This window comes from Aegilops tauschii, chromosome 4 (assembly GCF_002575655.3).
Source record: "Aegilops tauschii subsp. strangulata cultivar AL8/78 chromosome 4, Aet v6.0, whole genome shotgun sequence".
In the NCBI taxonomy this organism is placed as follows: Eukaryota; Viridiplantae; Streptophyta; class Magnoliopsida; order Poales; family Poaceae; genus Aegilops; species Aegilops tauschii.
In genome coordinates this window covers 519,701,078-519,720,726 of record NC_053038.3, presented here as the reverse complement: position 1 = coordinate 519,720,726, position 19,649 = coordinate 519,701,078, and the positions used below count along the sequence as shown (strand labels likewise).

Below are 19,649 nucleotides of genomic sequence, written 5' to 3'. Positions count from 1 at the left end.
TTGAGCATGAAGTCACACATTTCACTGTTTGAGTTTGAAACTATTGTTCTAAATAATAATAATTATTTAGTAACACTAATATTTCTTGAATAAGTAGTTTGACCACAGTTTGACCAGATTTGACCAAAATTCAAAAAAACTGAAATAATTATTTAGTAACACTAATATTTCTTGAATAATTAGTTTGACCAGATTTGACCAAAATTCAAAAAAAACTGAAATAATTATTTAGTAACACTAATATTCTTGAATAATTATTTAGTAACACTAATACTTCTTGAATAAGTAGTTTGACCATAGTTTGACCAGATTTAACAAAAATTCAAAAAAACAAAAATTTGAGCATAACTTTTTTTCCTTTTAGAATTTGAGGATTCTAAAAATTTGCAAACAGGCCGTAGGCCGTCAAAATCGGATGCGGATTTTCGTGCTGAACATTTTGATATATTATACATTTTTTTCTGACATCGTATGCAAAAGTTATAGCCGTTTTACATTTTCCCTACACTTTTTGCAAAACATGTCCAAATTTAAGTTTTTAAATTTTCCTAACTAGTACATGTAGTAACATAACTACATCTGGAAGGATTTTAATTTTTGAAGTTTTTATCATTTTCTTTTGCTTTTTACAAACTGAAAAGGCGATCCACCGGGGGGGGGGGGGGGTAGAGTTTGAAAATGGGACCTTTAGTACCGGTTCGTGCCATGAACCGGTACTAATGCCTCAAACTCCATTAGTACCGGTTGGTGGCTCGAACCGGGACTAAAGTTCTAACCTTTAGTACCGGTTGGTGCCACGAACCGGTACTAATGGGCATCGCACCCTTTAGTCCCGGTTCATGGCACCAACCGGGACTAATGCCTGTACGGTGCCCTAGCCGCTCGAACCGGGACTAATGCTCACATTAGTCCCGGTTCGTAATGCAACCGGGATTAATGCTCTTTTCTGGCCGAACCAAAGCCCTGTTTTCTACTAGTGTTTGGCCTCGAGATACATCCGGTGGCCGAGCTGTGATCTCCTGGTCGTCGTCGAGCTCGACATAGCCCTTGGCGATGTACTCGGCCCGGAGCACGGCCTCTCTGGCGGCGAGCTGCCTACTCACGTCGTTGAAGAAGTCGACGCCGTCGTTCCACTCGTCCTTGTGCGGGTTGTGGTCGTCGTCGTCGTCCCGACGGGGGGAGGCTTGCTGTAGTCGCGGGAGAGGAGGTATTCCACCTCCACCGGTGGCATCACGTTCACCTCCACCGGTGGCATCACGTTCACGAGCACTCAGCTCTAGGGGAAGGGACGGTTACAGAATCTTCAGAGAATCAGAAACAGTGTTGGTCTAGACTTTGGAAGCTCAAGGTGGTGCCAAAAGTTCGTGTGTTTTGGTGGCGAGTGCTACGGAAAATTCTACCTGTTGAGAGCACTCTGAAGCACAGACACATTACTCAATAGGCACGCTGCAAAGTCTGCCTTGATGCAGATGAAGATTTGTATCATGCATTGATAAAGTGCACACATGCAAAGATGTTTTGGAGAGAGGCGAGGGAGTGGCTCAACATTAAACTACCGGAGCTTCATCCAACTACTTGGTCCCAGGACATTTTGTGTGACTCCAGATTTGATGAAGCTGACCGCGCAAAAATTATTACGGTAATGTGGATGATCTGGACGTCTAGGAACAACATTACTCATGACAAACAAAGCTTGAATCCAGTGGTGTCGATGAAGAAAACCAGAGAAGCTCTGGTGATCCTGGAACTTCCCATGCACCAAGCTAAGATCTTGCCTGGACACGGCTGGCGACCTGCTGAGGAAGACTGCATCAAGATCAATGTTGATGCAGGCATATCAATGGAAGCCAGGCTCGCAGGTGTAGGAGGAGTTGCTCGATCATCTACGACTTACCTCGGTGCCTGGTGCAAGCCGATCCATGGCGTCACTGACTCGCTTGTCGCAGATGCTCTAGCCCTCCGCGAAGGTGTAGTCTTCGCAAAGCTTCGTAGCTTTGAGCGAGTACAAATGGAGACTGACAGTCAAGATGTGGTCGATCTCTGGAACTCGCGCCGTTCTTCGCGCTCTTTGATAGCGCCAGTGCTTCTAGATATTGAAGGGTTAGCAGATAATTTTTCCTCTTTTAGTATTCATCATGTAAAGAGGCATTCTAATGTACCTGCCCACTTGTGTGCGAAAAATGCTTGCACACTAGAGGTGACAGACTGTTGGATGTACTCTTCCCCTGGGTTTCTGATGACTTGCCTGATGGCGGACACTGCTGGAACTCTTTTGATTGAATAAAACCCTCCAGTTCCATGCCAAAAAAAAAAAGGAGTCTTGGAGCCAAAGTTGTCAACCAGGTCGGTTAGTCTGTAAAACCGACTTTTGGACTCCTGTACTCGATCCGTCCCTGCTGTATAAAACCTGTATCGAATCGAAGCAATATAACTATCAGTTTTCAATAGAGTTTTCCACGCTAGTTCATCTCCCCCACCTGACCTAGACCTAGCAAGGTTTTCTCGATCGATCGGATCAGGCAAGCATCTCATTTCGGCGACCAGCCATGTCCGGCGCCGGCCCCGGTCGTCTGTCGCGGTCGGCCTCGAGGATCGTGGTCAAGCCAGCGGACGGGTTCCATCTACTGCGCATCGACGGCTACTCGCAGACCAAGAAGATCCTCCCCGGCCAGAAGCTCTCCTCCCAGGAGTTCCACCGGCCACAACTGGCGATCGACTACTACCCCAACGGCCGGACGTAAGTGTGTCAGATTGCTAAATTGTTTTATTATTCCTACAATATAAACTAGGGATATATAGGGGGTAACACTGTCCCTATAAATTCCTTTTTCCTTTTCTTTTTTGTCGGGTTTCGATGGCACTCAAGCAGCCTCACTACTTCGATCTCAGTCTCGCTTGGGCTGCTTTAATGGTAGTCTTTACATTTTCTCTTTCACTAGTAGTATGGGGAAGGAGTGTTCCCCCTTATTTACCCCCTTGCCTTGATGGAAATTGGCTTCGCTGCGCCCTGAATAATCAAAAAGCTGCATGAGAAGGTTCATCTCATTTTGGCGAGAGGGAGCGCAACGGCTTTCGCGCTCATCCCTTGCTTCAAAACTACAGGTTTTAGCCCTCCGTTTGCTGGTCGCCAAAGACGAGAGCTTCGCCTTTGGAAGCGCCAGTAGCGTAGGGTGACCGGGCCAGCCGAGCCCCTCTGAATTAGTTGACGGCTTTGATGACTCGACGGTGAATATTAAGGAAAGGAGAGCGACGAGTCCAACTCCGGCGCCATCTCCGTCTGCCTCCAGCTGACTCACGCCACCCAGAGCCCCCAGCAGGCGCGGTACAAGTTCAGCCTGCTGGACCGGGACGGCGTCCCGGCGTACGAGCTGGCGGCCCAGACAGGCTCCTTCACCGGCGTCTTCCCAGACGTCCACGCTCACTACAACCCCGCCATCGGCGACGGTGACGGCGAGGAATCAGGGCCAGGATGCGGCCACGACGAATTCATCGCGAAGGAAGAGCTAGAGAGGCGCCGCGGGGATCTGATCCGCGACGACTGCATCATGATCCGGTGCGACGTCGGCGTCACGCAGATTAACCTTTCATGGCTGGCGCAAGACGAAATTATCAGGGACGGGCAGCACTACGCACCCCCGGTGCACGGCCTGTATGGCCCTCCTCGCCGGCATCCGCACCAGCGCCAGCATCATCGTGCGGACGACGACGAGTACGTCAAGTGGTGTGTCACCCAAGAACCTGGTGGATCACTGGGCCACCCCTATGGAGGAGAGTATTACGAACAAGAATTACAGCAAATATCTCGGTGCATGCGTTGCTAGGGAATAAAACAATGTCCAAAAAATCTCTTACTAAATATCAGTAGGTTTATATATCACCGATTAACACTGTCATCTTCGTTCAGAACCGTTATGGCTCTCTGGCCACGCAATCTTAGTCAACCGAGATTTGATTATGTCTCAATCGATACTATATCCGTGAGATTTTACATTGAGATCTGTGTAAAAAAATTAGTTTTTTCTTTTTCTTTCTTGCAAATTATGTCACTTGTCGACGGAGACTTAGCCACACTCATAGCGAAAACATAACAAGGTGCAGGACTTAACCACAAGATAAACTGTAGAGCCAACTTGAGACATGCCTACTACTCTCTTTGGCCCAAAATAGCGTGGATGACTTGGTACAACTTTTTATAGGATATATGCTCCCTCCGTGAGTAGATATAGTAGATAAACAACTTGCATGGTGAGAAGTGTTTCTATCCTCTGGCTGGCGGACTCACTCGCCATCGTCCTCCTTGTCACGGTTAAGCTTTTCAACGAAATCGCCATGGTGATCGGCGGCGGCGGCTTTGGCCTCGAGATACACCTGGTGACTGAGCCGCGATCTCCTGGCCACCTGGTCGGCGGCGAGGTCGATGCAGCCCTTGGCGATGTACTCGGCCCGGAGCACGGCCTGCTTGGCGGCGAGGTGCCTACTCAGGTCGTCGAAGAAGTCGGCGGCGTCGTTCCACTCGTCCTTGTGCGGGTTGTGGTCGTCGTCATCCCGGCGGGGGACAGGCTTGCTGTGGTCGCAGGCAGCAGGTTTGACGGGTGGATTTTTCTTTCTTCCGATTTGGAACGCTTTGGATTGGATGGATCGATTTGGGGAGGGAGGCAATGGCATAAACCTTCTCTCCCAACCCAAAACCCAACCAAGCCCCCATGATATGTGCAGCACTCTGTTAGACTAGCATGGTACTAGTATTTACCATGAGCCTCACTCACTCCATCAGAGGCCTCCCCCCCTGGGCCATCCAGCTCGCGATGGCGCTCATCAGAGACAGGTTAGGCACCAGCTTCTTGTCACGCAGCTGCGCCTTGGTCACCGGCGACGTGTTCTGGTCGCACAGCCACATCACTATCGCGTCGTGCTCGTACGAGTACCCGTCCGCCGCCAGGCACGGGTTCTTCATCACCTTCTGCACCAACCACACACACACACACACACACACACAGCTACTGTATTAATCACACGTCCATGCACCAAATGATAATCAGCCTGTCTATCTATCTATCACACAAACTGCCACACTTATAAATCTGCTGTAGAAACCGTACGTACCTTGAGTATTGGGCACATGAAGTGGCTGGGCGGCCCGGCCAAGCCTGGCACGGCCGTGCTATGCTTCAGCCGTTCCAGATCCACCGCCACCACGCTCTTGAGGTCAGGCCGGTCCTTGCTCCGCATCTCCAAACACTTTAGCCCTAGCTGGGCGAGTTCATGCGCTTCTTTCACGGGCCAGTCCCCTGCACTCTTGTCCAAGACATCAGTAATCTGGCCGTCCTCCACTGCTCGCTCCACCAGCTCAGGTAGTCCGATCGGTGACTTGGCCGTCAGCAGCTCAAGGATCACCATGCCAAGCGCGTACGTGTCCGACTTCACCGACACCTGCCCGCTTCTCTGGTACTCCGGGTCCAGGTAAAACAGTGTGCCCGCCAGACCCGTCCTCTTGTACACCGTGCGGTTTGACAGAGTCTCCTTCTGTGGCATCAGGGTTGACAGGCCCACGTCACCAATCTTGCTCACTAGGTTGCTGTCGAGGAGCACGTTTTCAGGCTTCAGGTCACGGTGGATGATTGGGCTGGGCTTTGTGCTGTGCAGGAACACCAGGGCTGAAGCAATTTCCCAGGCAATGCGGAAGCGATCAACCCATGGGATCGCTGGTGTGCCTTTTCTGCGCTGCAGACGATCAGCAAGGCTGCCGTTCTCCATGTACTCGTACACCAAGCAGCCCTTGTCCGGACAGGCTCCCAGGAGCATCAGCAAGTGTGGGTGGCGTATCCTGCTCAGAACCTCAAGCTGCAGAAACAGGCACTTGCATCAACATTTTTTGAACATTGTCACTTAATAACTTGACATAAAAATTCTCAAGATGGGACCCTAGCTGCTTCACTGCGTCATGAAGAAAAGGCCATTAAAAATACACGCAGTGCTGCCTAATAAACAAACAGCTCACCAGAAGAAGAAGAAGAAGAAGAAGAAGAAGAAGAAGAAGCACAAAATGAATTCAGCCAATACGTACCTCTTGGTTGAAATGCTTGGTACTGGTGCTGTCATTAGAATGAAGGACCTTTATCGCTACATCCAAGTGGTTGAGATGGCCCTTGTATACCGTTCCATTAGACCCAGTTCCGATCTTGAGTGACTCTGAGAATGATGCTGTAGCGTTATCAATCTCTTCCCAAGTGAACGTCGAGTACGAGTCGCCTTGAAGTACAAGGAGCTTCTCCAGCCTCGCCTTCCTATCAGCGTCCTTGGATGCCTTTGCCAGCAGCCTATTTTTCTGCATAACCTCCGCCCTCACAAGATCCTTTAATTGGGTTGCTGCCTCCTCTGCGAGGAGTCTCTGCGCCATCTGTTCCTGTACATCGTCATTGGCCTTATCCACCCTGGCCTGTATCTCACTTAACTGAGCTTCCACTTCCATGCGCCTGGCAGCTAATTCATTCACCTGATCGACATCAATAAGGATCAGAGGTAAGATGATTTAAACATTTGTGCTGAATTGGTACATTCACCCTTTTTGACAGCAGCCACACCACTGACTTGCCTGATGAGATGCATCGACAGACTCATCCTGAACGAGTTTGTATGCTCCCTGTATATGTCCCAGTTCAAGCTTCAGCTTTTCAAGCTCTGTACTGATATCATCCTGCATTGGCACAGGTTACGAGAGCAGAGCAGAGTTAGAGTGCAACCCACAAAATATACATGTTCCATTCACATCTTCTTCCAGCGCAACAGTAAATTTGCCTAATTAAGGAATGCATCTATAATAAGATCAAGATCCATAAGGCACGTGCGAACTCCATAGTAACTCATTATCAATCGGATTGGAGGAAAACAAATTACTGTGGCAAAGTTAGCGAAAAAACTGGGAATCTTTAATATATTAAATGTTATCTGAAAAAAAAACAAAACGAAAGCTATGGGTTGGACGCGTAAATATAGTTTCAATGAAGACGTTCATATAATTAAAATCCTGTCAATAACCAAGAAATTGCAGCACTAACCTTGTTACCACTAACCTTCTTCTCTGAAAGCATTAATTCCAGCAGTGAATTTTGTTTTGTTGGCACCTTGTCCGAACCCTGCAATTAACCAAATCAAAAGCTATGTGTTGGACACGTAAATATAGTTTCAATGAAGATGTTCATATAATTAAAATCCTGTCAATAACCAAGAAATTGCACCACCAACCTTCTTGTCTGAAAGCATGAATCCCAGCAGTGAACTTTCTTTTGTTGGCACCTTGTCTGAACCCTGAAATTGACTTGATATAGAGCTTTGAGCACCAGTGCATGGGGTAATTCTTCTGTCCTTGTTGGCATATACTGACGCATTTCCAGTGAGATAATCATATAGATTAAAACCTTCAACAGATGAAATACTTTCGAGGTTCTCTGATGCCAAGTTGGAGCGTGGCAGGCTTGGAAAACCAGACAGGCCCCGCCCTGAACTGTCATCCAAATCTGATGAGACAAGGGAACAGGTAACATTCAGATGATGAGAAGGGGAAATAAGCAACTCCAACTTGTCTATCTTTGCATTTGAGATTATACTTTTAAGCCAAGTACTAGAGACAATAATAGGCTTATGTCTTCATGCAAGCTTGCTGCAGTTTCACAGTTCCAGCAGCAATAAGAAATAGGAAGGAATATACTGCACGCCAAAGATGCACAGGAAGGGAACAATACGTGAGAAATATTTGATGGTAGCTTGACGACTATGGGGCCTTACCTGATATTGAGGAATCTATAAATTCTTCGGTCTCGGAGCTCTCGGAGTTGCCTTTTGGTACTAGAGAGCCAGAGGGCAAGCCACTTTCTGATTCAGAAGCATAAACTGAAGACAATCCATCCTTTGAAACAACATATGCTGTGCAAAAGCTGGGGACACTCTTGCAGATTTTGGAGGACGTCCTAGTTACACTGGACATCCTATAAGACATATATCATCCAATGATCAAAAGGAGCATGCACATTAATTATTATTCACCACGAATTAGTACAGTACAGGTATGAGTATGAGTATGAGTATGAGGAGCTACCTAGTGAATGGGATCATGCTGGAAGAGTTACCGACAACGAGGATCTGTATCTTGTACTGAGAAACAAGACTGGAAATGGTATCCGCGACATCGTTACCCTCAACAAGCAGTACTTGAGCTTCAACCTGAGCCGAGTAAGTAAACAAATTAATTCAACCAACAGACAAGGGGTTGATTCATCCAGTCAGCCTATAATAGGAAATGGAGATATGCTTGTTAAGGCAAGTCAACCTGTGCCAAGTAAGTAAACAAACAAATTCAACCAACAGACAAAGGGGTTGATGCATTCATTCAGTGTAGAACATGAAATGGAAACGGACTACTTGTCAAGTCAAGTCAACCTGAGCTAATTAAGTAAACAATTAAATCCAACCCACATGCATTTGAATTAGCAAGTACTCCCTCTGTAAACAAATATAAGAGCGTTTAGATAACTACGTTAGATCTAAACGCTCTTATATTTCTTTACGGAGAGATTCAACCTGAGCCAAGAAAGTAAAGAAATCAATTCAACCAACAGGCAAGGGGTTGATGCATTCAGTCAGTCAGTCTAGAATAGGAAATGGAAACATGCTCCTTGTTATAAGGCAAATCAACCTGTGACTAGTGAGTAAACAAATAAATTCAACCAGCAGACAAAGGGGTTGATGCATTCATTCAGTGTGGAATATGAAATGGAAATGGAGTACAAGCCAACCTGATCCAATTAACTAAACAGATAAATCCAACCAACATACAAGGGGGTCGATCCATCCATCCATCCATCCATTCATTCAGATTCAGTCTAGAACATGAAACGGAAATGGAGTACAGTTGCTAACTGAAACCACCTTGTTTTCATCACATGTGTCTTTGCAGCGGAACAGCATTTGCTGCTTCTTGATCCACTTTTTCCCGAGATAGTCGTCGGCGACGGTGGACTTGACTTCATCAATCGGGAGGCGGCCCCCCACTGAAGGTAGGTAAGCCGCACACAGGCACAGGCACAAACAGATGGTGAGCATGTAGCGGAAGCAACTCAAGCGGGCGGAAGCGACGAGGTAAGAAGGAGCTGGGCGTGCGGAGCTGGAGCGTGCGTACGTACTTGGCGTGGGCACGGCCAGGACCGGGGTGAGGACGTGGATGAGCTTGAAGGCGGGAGGCGCGGCGTCGTCCCTGGCGAAGTTGGCGAGCGCCCACTGGAGGACGTAGGCGCTGGACTTGGAGCCGCCGAGCGCCAGCCCGACGACGGTGGGCGCCGCGCCCGCTCCGGTCCCGTCTCCCTCGTTGGCGGCCATCGGTGGATCAGTCGCACGCCCTGTTCATCGGCAAGAGGCGCGGAAATGAAATCGATCAGCAACAGCAGCAGGAAATTACCGACGCGCTCTCGTCGGGGAAGAGAGCGAGAGTTCCGCCACCACGACGCGCGCCGCTCCGACAACTAGGCTAGGGTAGGGCCTCTCGAGCCGAGCCGAGCAGTCGCGCGCGCGCGCGCTCTGGTCGGGGAAGAGCGAGCGAGCGAGAGAGAGGAGCACAGGGGCTCCGCCTCTGCGGCAGCCGCGCGAAGCACCGCCTCCGCCTCCGCCGCCGACGAGGCTAGCGTAGGCCCTCTCGAGCGGTGCCGAGCCGAGGGGTCGCGCGGGCGCGCTCTGGGGTAAGGGGCGCGGCGCGAGCGAGAGGGGAAGGGGTTTCACATGCATTTGGTGGGGGGCGGGGCGGGGCTTACCCGTGGAGCGCGGGCGGTGCTTCACTCCGGCCGGCGAAGGCGACGGCGACGGCGACGGCGAGGCCCCCGGAGCGGAGGAGGAGGGAAGCTACGCTACGGCGCGGCGGTTATGGAAGAAGAGAGCAGGAGGATGCGGAGTTTTGTAGGACGGAACGGACCTGGTCGTATGGGCCACGCTGGCTTCGTGGGCCGGTCGGAGTGAAATCCCAGCTGGATGTTGGGCCCATCCTTTCCTTTCTTGCTCTAGGGCTCGGCTCGGCCCACCCGCCTCCGCTCTGTCTGTCCCCCCTCAAAAAAAGAAAAAGAAAAAAACTGTCACCGCTGCACACTGAGACGGACCGCCGCTGGAGGGGGGGGAGTCGCGGCCGCCGCCGGCCGCTGGGAAGAAGACGGCCTCGCCGGCAGGACGTGCGCGGCTCCCTTCCGCCGAAGAGCTCCGACCGGAGGTATGCCCCTCCCTCTCTTCTCCCCGCTCCCGAGCTGCTGAATCACCATGGATTCACTCCCCTATGGCAACCTAGGCCTGCCTCCCCTCCACTTAACTGATCCCTAGCTCTAGCTGATTTGACTCCCAACAGGATTTTCCTTAGGAGTTAGTGTCAAAGCAGCAACCACTAGTAGCATTTTGAGTTCGTTTGTGATAAGGCATAATAATAACCAGTAAAATGTCAGCTAAAATTCAGTATGTGGCATGTTTGTTTCTCTGTCTGAGTGGCATGCTGCCATTGCTTGCCAATTTCACTGCACGGGAAGCTGAACTGCACATGAGCACATTGATCTAGTCAGTAGTCAACAGTCTTGTTTCATGACAATCTGCTCGACTTCCCGTCGCATCGCCGCCGCGGACTCACTGCTGTTTTCCTCTTTTGTTGCAGGACAAGTGTGCTGCATATTTGTATTACCAAGGTGAAAAACACAGGGCAGTTTAACCAACAGCTCAAGGCGGTCGAATATGATGCGTGTAAATGAGTGCCCTCACAGAAGATACATCATCTGAGTCCCAAGATAGATCCTTGTACTTTGATGAAAACCAAATCATATATAATGTGGTTTCTTCCATATACAAGAGCACAGGTGAGGGCTTGTCTTCTGACATGCATCTCTAATTACAAGCACAGCTTACAAAACCTTATCTTATTCAGTCAAGCTGCTCTGCAATATACTCCTACCTTATCACTTTCTGCCATTCCAAACATCAACTTATATATAGGTTACATTAATTCAGTCATACTCTATTGGCTTGAGTTAGGATACATACAGTATATATATAGTATGGCTATATGAGTACCACCTCTCCTTGTACATGCAGATATACTGACTGACCATCAGACTAGTTCATCATTTTTGGGTGCAGGTTTTACACCCCCCAAAAGAAATGTCACTAACTGCTATGTGGTGCGGTGGACATGGCTATGGCTCCTGCTCCAGTGTGCGCCTGATCCACCTCTTCTTCCCCCTCCCCAACTATCCTCTTCCAGAACCAGTGCTTCCTCCACACCTGCTCCATCTGCTCCATGGGCAGCTGCTTCGTCTCCGGCAGGAAGAAGAAGACGAACAGCGTCATCACGCACACCCACCCGCCAAACAGGAAGAAGGTGCCGAACTTGAGATGGCACAGCATGTTGAGGAACGTCTGCCCGATCACAAACGTCATCAGGAAGATGACCGCAATCACGACGCTCTGCCCTGCCGACCTGATCTCCAGCGGGCAGATCTCTGTTGGCACCAAGTAGGTGAGAGGTCCCCAGGACCAGGCGAACCCTGCCACGAACACGCACATGATGACCAGGACCAGGTATCCGTACTCCTTATCCATGACTCCATGGTCCTTGAACTTCACGGCCAGGATCGCACCGACAGTGAACTGTGACAGGATCATCTGAATGCCGCCTACCAGCAAGAGCTTTCTGCGCCCGAACTTGTCGACGACGATCATGGCCACGATGTTGGCGACTGTGGCGCAGAGGCGTGTCACGACCGCTGACATGAGTGCCGCGCTCTCCCCTAGCCCGATGGTCCGGAACATGACCGGCGCGTAGAAGTTGATCACGTTGATTCCCGTGACCTGGTTGAAGAAAGGAATGAGGAGCGCTATCACGAGCTGTGGCCTGTACTTCTTCTTCAGGATGTTCCGGTACGGGTTCTTGATTGCCCTGGATATGTTGCTGGCAGTGACCAGATCGTCGAGCTCTTTCTGAACCCCCGTCGTGCCACGCAGCCTCTGGAGCATCATCTTCGCCTCGTCGACATTGCCATCACGCTGGATCAGGAAGCTGGGGGTCTCAGGCAGGAAGATCGCACCGATAGTTAGAAATGCAGCAGGCACAGCAGCCATGGACAGTGATATCCTCCACCCCCATCCTCCTTCGATTTTCTGCACTCCATAGTTGATGACGTTCGCGATGAGGATGCCGATGCTGATACAGAGCTCAAAGCCGTTGTTGATGGCGCCACGGTACTGCGGCGGCGCCATTTCCGAGAGGTACAGTGGAATCGACTGCAAGGCAAATTTACTCATTAGTTAGTTACCAGTAGAATAAAAGTCTAACCTTCAATTCTCCTGAAAAAGATATACTTGTAGGACACATGAATATCCTTTCTAGACTGCGCGTATGAAAAGAAAATTCAGACAGCATAAAGTTTCAGGAGATAGCATCTTGTATTTCGTTTTTGCAAAAGCATATCGCAAGGAGGACACGTGAATATACTTTGTGGATTACGAATATGAAAATAAAGTTGAGACAGCATAAAGTTTCAGGAGAGAGCATCTTGTGTTTCTCTTTTGCAAAAAACATATTGCGCTGTGGTTGCTTTTGGTGATGATCATAGTGAACTTCCTTTTCTGCTCTTTCGTTGATGTGAATAGTCACCACTTTAGCAGGTTGAGATACCGATCTATTTTGTTGGTTTCTTGCTGGTTTGATCTAACGAATGAATCCTGGCATTGTGTTAAAAAGAAATACTTACTTACTTACGAAGCCTTTTGTCCCAAACAAGTTGGGGTAGGCTAGATATGAAACCCTTTCACGAGGACTTCCCAGGAGGTCACCCATCCTAGTACTACTCTCGCCCAAATGGGTTTCATACCCAAAAGACTGGCTACTTTTTACGTTGGCTCGCCAAGCCTATCACAACCCTTAGATATGAAACCCTTTCACGAGGACTTCCCAGGAGGCCACTTATCGTAGTACTACTCTCGCTCAAATGGGTTTCATACCTATGGGACTGGCTAGTTTTTACGTTGGCTTGCAAGCCTATCACAACCCTCCTCCTTTACCCGGGCTTGGGACCGGCTATGCCTAGAAGACATAAAAAGAAATAATCCATCAAATTCCCCAAAATAGAAATTGTACCAATTCACTCTGGCCATGTTTAATAATGGTTGAAAATTTGACTTGTGGGCTAAACTGTCGCTGTGTCCATGAAGAAGACAGCTGACTTGACTTTGATTCTTGCAGCTATTAACTTGAAATATCTCAAACGGGACATTTTCCTTGAGGCAGCGGCAATGCTGTAGCAAGTTGAGACACTGTTCTATTTTTGTTGGTGTCTTGTTGTTTTCATTTAATTAATTAACGAATTCCCATGTTGTATAAAGCAGAAATAATCCATTCAATTCCCCAAAATAAAAATTATAGCAATCCATTCTGGCCACAATTAACAATGGTTGAAAATTTGACTTGTGGGCTAAATTGTTGTTGTGTCCTTGAAGAAGACTGCTGACTTGACCTTGATTCTTCCAGTTATAAACTTGAAATATCTCAAAGGTAACATTTCGGTTCAGGCAGCACATTGCTGTAGCAAGTTGGGACACTGATCTATTTTGTTGGTTTCTTGCTGTTTTTATCTAATTGGCGAATTGCCGCGTTGTATAAATTAGAAATAATCCATCCATTTCCCAAAATTAAAAAATTACACCAATTCATTATGGCCACAATAATAATGGTTGAAAAGTTGACTTGTCGACTAAATTGTCGTTGTGTTCATGAAGACAAGTGCTGACTTGACTTTGATTATTACTGATGCACACTCTCAAACGAAATATTTTCCCTCGAGGTAATTTTATATGATAATATGAATGAATAATCTGTGGACAGTACTAATGAAGTGTGTAGGTGTGGTGCCACTTGCCAATTTTGACAAGGACAAAAGTGGATCCACAGTGAGAGGGTGACCACAATCGGTTGCTTTCTTGCTAGACTGGAAGGGCCAGGTAAGAAAGGTACTTATAGAAAACGAAGTCCACTAAATAATCTTGGTTGTGTGCGTGTGTGTGGCAGCTTTGATCTGGACAAATTGCACAGCGATGTCTGCCTCTCGCGATCAAGTTCGGTACCAAGTGTCAAAGTCAATGGATCATGGACTTGCTTGTGACCGGAATCCTATTAGTATTTAAAGACTAATAATAACTAACTGATGATTAAGTATATATGTTATTGTGACATGCAGGTAGGAAGTACCTGGTTGGTGAATCCGAGGCCGATGCCGAGGAGGATGCGGTTGACGAGGAGCATGTAGACGTTGACGGCGGCGCCCCCGAACGCGGAGCCGGCGATGAAGACGGAGCCGCCGATGAGGATGGAGGCGCGGCGGCCGTAGCGGGTGGTGACGGAGGAGGCGAAGAGGGTGGCGACGAGGCCGGCGACGTAGAGGGAGGAGGTGAAGACGGTGAGCAGCTCGCTGTCGAAGCGGCAGTAGTTGGAGACGGTGGCGGCCTTGTCCCCCTTCATCTGGTGGTAGACGTCCGGGAAGAACTTCTTGAGGAACGACTCCATGGACGTGACGCCGCCTGTGTGTTTGGTCATCCATCCATCAGTCAATCAACCAATCAACATCAGAATCACATCATGTTTGTACATGTAGGAGTATGTACAGCAGTTATTGTTAGCTGGCTTGGCTAATCACATCAAGTCGTAGTCTGATTAAACTGAACTAGACTAGATGGGATGTACTGCTGCGTACGTACTAGGATTAATTAATTAATTTTTTTGATTGATTCGACAGGTTTTAGTAAGAACAATGTTGACAAGCGTTCCCTCCGTTCCATAATTCTCGTGCTGGTTTTAGTTTGGTTTAGAATTTGAACTGAGACCACGGCAAGAATTCATGCAATGGATTGGAGGGAGTGGTAGAAGTAAGTAGTAACTGTAAAAGTTGGTATGGTGAATTTTGCAAAGTCATGGTGATGAGTTCGTCGTTTCCAGAAGAAAGGGAAAGAGGAAGTCATGTTGATGAGGTGAATTTGTTGCTGGCTAGTAGTACATGCAGCTGTGAAGAGAACACTGGACAATCATGCATGCATACGGGTGCAGAGTGAGTGGTACGGGCAGTGGGTGGGTAGGTGTTAAATGCACAAGGAAGGGAAGCCCATCCATCCAATCTGGTGCAAGAAAGAAAGACGGGGCTTCCAATTCCAATCTGGCACCGCCGCAAGTACGCCCAAGGTAAGCGTTCCTTAATGACCGTGTCCTTTTGAGTGTGCGCTTAATTAATGGATAAATTATTATTTGCCTGCCTTCTCTCCTCACTCTGATGAACTCTACAGGGCCCCTGCCTGCCCTTGAAGGAAGGAATGCGAGCTGCTAGCGCTAGGCGGATGGGAAGAATTGCAGGAGGAGGTACCTGAGATTCCGAGGTCGTAGCCGAAGAGGATGCCGCCGCTGCCGGCGACGATGCAGGAGAGGACGACGAAGGAGGTGACCCGGCCGCTGTACCCGGCGCCGCCCGCCGGGCCCTCCACGAACGCCCCTATCGCCATTGATTGGTTGATTCTTGGTAGGCTGGAGTTGGAGATGGATCGGGGGACGGAAGGGGAGCTTGGCTTGGGTAGCACTAGCAAGCAGTGGGGAGTGAGCGAGCGAGCGAGAGTCCCTTGGGATGTGAAGGAAGGGGTCGTGGGGTGTGCCTATTTATTGTTATGAGCTAGCTAAGCGTTCGCGTTCTGGTTCGACTGGGCAATGGCAGCGGCAGGCAATGCCTCTCCTGTGTCCTAGCAGATGTTTACAGCCGGGCCGGCGGTGAGGGTGGGCCGGGTTGGGGGTTGGGTTGGATGCTTCTGGCCGACGGTTTGGCTCTGCCTCTCCTCTCAGCGGACGGATCGAGCAGCTGGGGACCACGGCTCAGCCTCACTCACCCGCTCACATCGACCAATCAATCTTGCCTAGCTTAGCTGGTGCCAGATTTTGTCTAGCGTTGGCTTCTTCGGTTTCGGTTTCGGTTTCGGTGGGTAGGGGCCACGCGTCGGCGGCCCGGTCCTCGGTCAAGCTGGAGCAAGCGAGCATGCCACCACGTGCTGTGTCACTCTGCATCCATCATTCTTTCGTTTAACAGAAAGAAAGAAAAAAAGTAGGAAAAACATCCAGCCTCTGCATCATTGAACCACCGTCGCCGTCAGTACACGCCGCTTGCCCTGCCGGAGCCGACTTCACTTTGCCCATGTCCAAGGACCAGAGCCGCAGCATCGCCAAACAACCCTTGTATCAATCCGACGTGCCTAACACCAAGTATGGCCGCCGCGCACGCAGAGCGAGAAAACCGTAACTTCAGCGCGTCAAGGAGATGGCAGATCCGTCGAATCCAACCCGATTGACGAACTCGAAGAGGGTCGGAGCCCGGAGGACCAGCTCGAAGATGAGGCGACACCATCCACCCGAACACCACTCCTGCGAGCAAAAAAAAAAGGAAAAACTTACCACTAGACAGCACCGCCGACGGTCAGGCAAAGGGGGGGTGGATCCGCAAACTCATCGGCGAAGCTTGGAGGGGTGAGTGCCCTAGCCGCCGCAGTCACAAGAGAGGAGGAGAAGCCATATCTTTATTAAAGTTAATGTAAATAATAACCAACAAGAAAGAAAACTCACTCACACTCTTGCTCTATCTTCTCTTCCCGCTTGCAGTAACCTCTTCCGGAAGGAAACAAAATTCTCATTTATCCCAGCTGAGCATCTCTCTCTCTCTCTCTACCGACGCACACATTTGATTTCCTTTACTTTTTCCAGACGATGCACACACTCGTGGCGCGTAATTCCCTATATTTAGACAAGGGCATGTGGCCAGCAGCCCAGCATGCATCGCTGGAACGTACCATGATCCATGACTTGACTTGGGTGATCCACCGATAAAAATGTGTAGCACCTAGCCCGGGATAAAAATGTGTTTCTACAGTGCACGCTATGTAGGGTGATCCACCGATCAGAGCTTCGAGTAGGTACGGAATTCAAGTCGAGTCGAGCAACTCATTAGAGCTTGTTAAGATAACGAGTTAGCTTGGCTTGACTCGTTAACATAACGAGCTCAGGTTCAAACTCGGCTTGACTGGTGTAACTCGTGACTTGTTTAACTCGTTAAGTTTGTTACAAACGTGAATAACAAAATATACATATTATATATACAGTTGACTTATAAAAATATATTTGTGACATACATCAGCTTTTCTTTACAAGTCCATTAGCAATTCACACTAAAGGAACATTTGGTACACCAAATAATAACAATCGACAGCAAATATTGGTATCTATCTCATGCCCCTTCTGAATAATGATCTTAATGAGCTAACTGAGTAGTTTGTTAGCTCGGTGTTAAACTTGTTTTGTTACCAAGCTCAGATGAAAACTCGACTCGACTCGCTAAACACCGAGTTCGAGTCAAGTCAAGCTGAGTCACAAGCTACTCGTTTGGCTCACGAGTTTTGAGTTAAAATTACAGCCCTAGCATTTAGAAATCGTTCACGCGCGAGCCTTGCTGACTTGCGGGCAAAACTTTGTGATGCCCCTAAGAAACAAGAAGAAGCCGGACGAAAACCTAAAAAAGCATATAGTTTTCCTTTCAGTGGTACGTACACATCGAAAACATGATAATACATTTTGAAACACAAAAAAAGGCAGCAATGATCTTCTATGACATTTTGAAACAAACAATTTTTGACATAAACCAAAGAATGCTACACGAATCTCCAGGTGACCATGGATGTCGGATTCATGCACGCACGCTATATCGAGAAATTGCTCACCAACACGAACGCCACTAGTATATGGGAAGACAAGACGGCTAGATAGTCCAACCAGTGAGAGACATAACCCTTCCTTTTCAAGATTGATTGTTGACTTATGGTTCCAGCCCTTCCCTTTCAAGGGATCAGGGACCGAAACCAACCATTGCTTTTGCGTGCCTCTGAACAAAGCACGGACGTGGGGGAATTGACTCCCCCTTTTCACTCGGTTGTTACGAGCTAAGATCAAAACCACGACACTCTTTGCATTACTACATGATTTTTGCGTGAGTCATGTTAACATGCAGTGTGTTTGTGTTCATCATGCTAGTTAAAGGTTCTTCATACCAATTTCACTTTGGATAAACGGTGTTACTAGTGATTTTTCTGCATGTCGTTTTAGTGAGGTGCTACTGTCGTGTCCGGTCAACTCCTGCTAGAAACTGTATATATGCGTAGCCTAGATCGATCCAGCTAGCGACGATCGACATGACTTACTTTGCGCTAGTGCATTATCACACACACAAAAAAAGGCAAGGATGGAAGATTCTACTACACATATACCACCACCCAAGCCCATACACTTGGCTATTTGGCTTGGCTGGTCCCTCTCTCTTTTATCCCTTTCATTCATGCTTTTTTGCAGCAGCAGCAGCAGCAGCACAAAGGCAGTATCCAGTATGAGACGTGCACATCATCGTTAACTAATTAACAGGGGATTTAGGCATGGATTGGATCTTACATAGGACGTGTAGTAGGTACACGAAACATCATGGATATACGACCGACGATCGACGAGATAGTAGATTGCACTGCATTTTCTTGAGGGCGGACGAGACGATCCATCCTTTTCATTTCATTGTCTTGCAATCTTTATGTTGCTGTTCGATTTTTGGTGCAGAACACAGACGTAAAGCTATAGCCACCGATGATGGTGCACTGCCACCTTTGTAGTATATGCGTGGATCATCGTGTAACCATATACTCCTAGATCTAGATGACTAGATCGATATGCATAAAGATGACGAGCTAGACCTTCTAGAATGTCAAGTGATGCAACTGTTGCCAGGCCTGTGGAGTGCATGCCATTCACTTCTGCAGGGGAGTCTACGCTCTTCCCACAGCGGTCACGGCTTCTCCTTCTTGAGGCATCCTCTGTTTTTTGTCGACATTGGACAAACACGTGTTCCTCAACCCTATGTGGGCGTGACTAGGACACACCTAGCCAATCGAGCCAGACTATTGTCTACCTGAATAGCTTTTCGTTTGCTATCAACTGATCATCAATGTCGAGTAACAACCACTCAAAAACGGGGCGCGCGGCATGTTTCAGTGCTCGGGGGTGGGCTTGGGCCTTGTTTTATCGGTTCCGTCTGGGTTTTTTTTTGTTAATTAATCGGACAACTATGTCGTGCTTAATTTTTTTTTTTGCAGGGTGAAAGGGAGTTTTATTCCAAAATGATAGGGTTACAATCTCGAGACAGCTGCTCCTCACAACATGGAGGACTCGAGTTCAACCATACCGCAGTACAACACTCGGTACGACTATAGTGTGCCAAAAGATGTGCTACCCTATTCTGCTCTCGACCAATTTTACAAGGAACAAACTCCCTAGCAACCATATGAGCTTTAATCTCTGCGTCAAGATGACCATAGGCTGATCTGGAAAGTGTGGCGTCCGTGAGGGTTGCCAATGCATTCGAAGAATCCGATTGGACTATGACCGGCATGTCTGAATGTTGAATGGCCAAAGCCATACCTTGCATGATTGCATGAATTTCCGCTTCAAGGGCGTCATTGCAATGAAAAATGTATCTATATGCCGCAAAGATCGTAGTCCCGTCCCCGTTCCGCAGTACCATTCC

General features: G+C 48.4%; 2 protein-coding genes and 2 long non-coding RNA genes across 6 annotated transcripts; 2 read left to right on the top strand and 2 right to left on the bottom strand.

Moving 5' to 3' along the window:
• Positions 1-4,642: 4,642 nt before the first annotated feature.
• On the bottom strand, positions 4,643-9,901 carry LOC109754439 (U-box domain-containing protein 35-like). Of its 3 annotated transcripts, none has more exons than XM_020313349.4 (11): positions 9,798-9,901; positions 9,177-9,389; positions 8,923-9,044; positions 8,093-8,217; positions 7,783-7,982; positions 7,243-7,514; positions 7,056-7,133; positions 6,593-6,694; positions 6,065-6,493; positions 5,104-5,841; positions 4,643-4,960 (listed from the first exon to the last, which is right to left on the bottom strand). In XM_020313349.4, the coding sequence occupies exons 2-11, from the start codon at positions 9,367-9,369 to the stop codon at positions 4,763-4,765; spliced, it is 2,457 nt and encodes an 818-aa protein (XP_020168938.1). In that variant the 5' UTR covers positions 9,370-9,389; positions 9,798-9,901; the 3' UTR covers positions 4,643-4,762. The 3 variants fall into 3 exon arrangements, with proteins under 3 accessions (XP_020168938.1, XP_073353330.1, XP_045084013.1); XM_073497229.1 differs by having other exon boundaries at positions 4,643-4,957; XM_045228078.2 differs by having other exon boundaries at positions 7,071-7,133.
• A 166-nt stretch (positions 9,902-10,067) lies between these two features.
• On the top strand, positions 10,068-10,863 carry LOC109754441 (uncharacterized). The gene is made up of 2 exons (XR_002230691.4): positions 10,068-10,243; positions 10,673-10,863. It is a non-coding gene; the product is annotated as an uncharacterized lncRNA (long non-coding RNA).
• Positions 10,817-15,772, bottom strand: LOC109754440 (hexose carrier protein HEX6). Its single transcript, XM_020313350.4, has 3 exons — positions 15,420-15,772; positions 14,258-14,586; positions 10,817-12,294 (listed from the first exon to the last, which is right to left on the bottom strand). The coding sequence occupies exons 1-3, from the start codon at positions 15,553-15,555 to the stop codon at positions 11,179-11,181; spliced, it is 1,581 nt and encodes a 526-aa protein (XP_020168939.1). The 5' UTR covers positions 15,556-15,772; the 3' UTR covers positions 10,817-11,178.
• Positions 13,892-15,007, top strand: LOC141021413 (uncharacterized). Its single transcript, XR_012182717.1, has 2 exons — positions 13,892-14,019; positions 14,247-15,007. It is a non-coding gene; the product is annotated as an uncharacterized lncRNA (long non-coding RNA).
• Positions 15,773-19,649: the final 3,877 nt, after the last annotated feature.

Excerpts from the sequence above, each read along its gene's own strand:
- LOC109754440 (XM_020313350.4), bottom strand. The coding sequence starts at position 15,555 with ATGGCGATAGGGGCGTTCGTGGAGGGCCCGGCGGGCGGCGCCGGGTAC. Across the intron at positions 14,587-15,419 it reads CTACGACCTCGGAATCTCAG|GCGGCGTCACGTCCATGGAG; the intron begins GTACCTCCTCCT and ends CCAAACACACAG. Across the intron at positions 12,295-14,257 it reads GCCTCGGATTCACCAACCAG|TCGATTCCACTGTACCTCTC; the intron begins GTACTTCCTACC and ends TTTGCCTTGCAG.
- LOC109754439 (XM_020313349.4), bottom strand. The coding sequence starts at position 9,369 with ATGGCCGCCAACGAGGGAGACGGGACCGGAGCGGGCGCGGCGCCCACC. Across the intron at positions 5,842-6,064 it reads CCAAGCATTTCAACCAAGAG|CTTGAGGTTCTGAGCAGGAT; the intron begins GTACGTATTGGC and ends CTGTTTCTGCAG. Across the intron at positions 4,961-5,103 it reads TCATGTGCCCAATACTCAAG|AAGGTGATGAAGAACCCGTG; the intron begins GTACGTACGGTT and ends TGGTTGGTGCAG.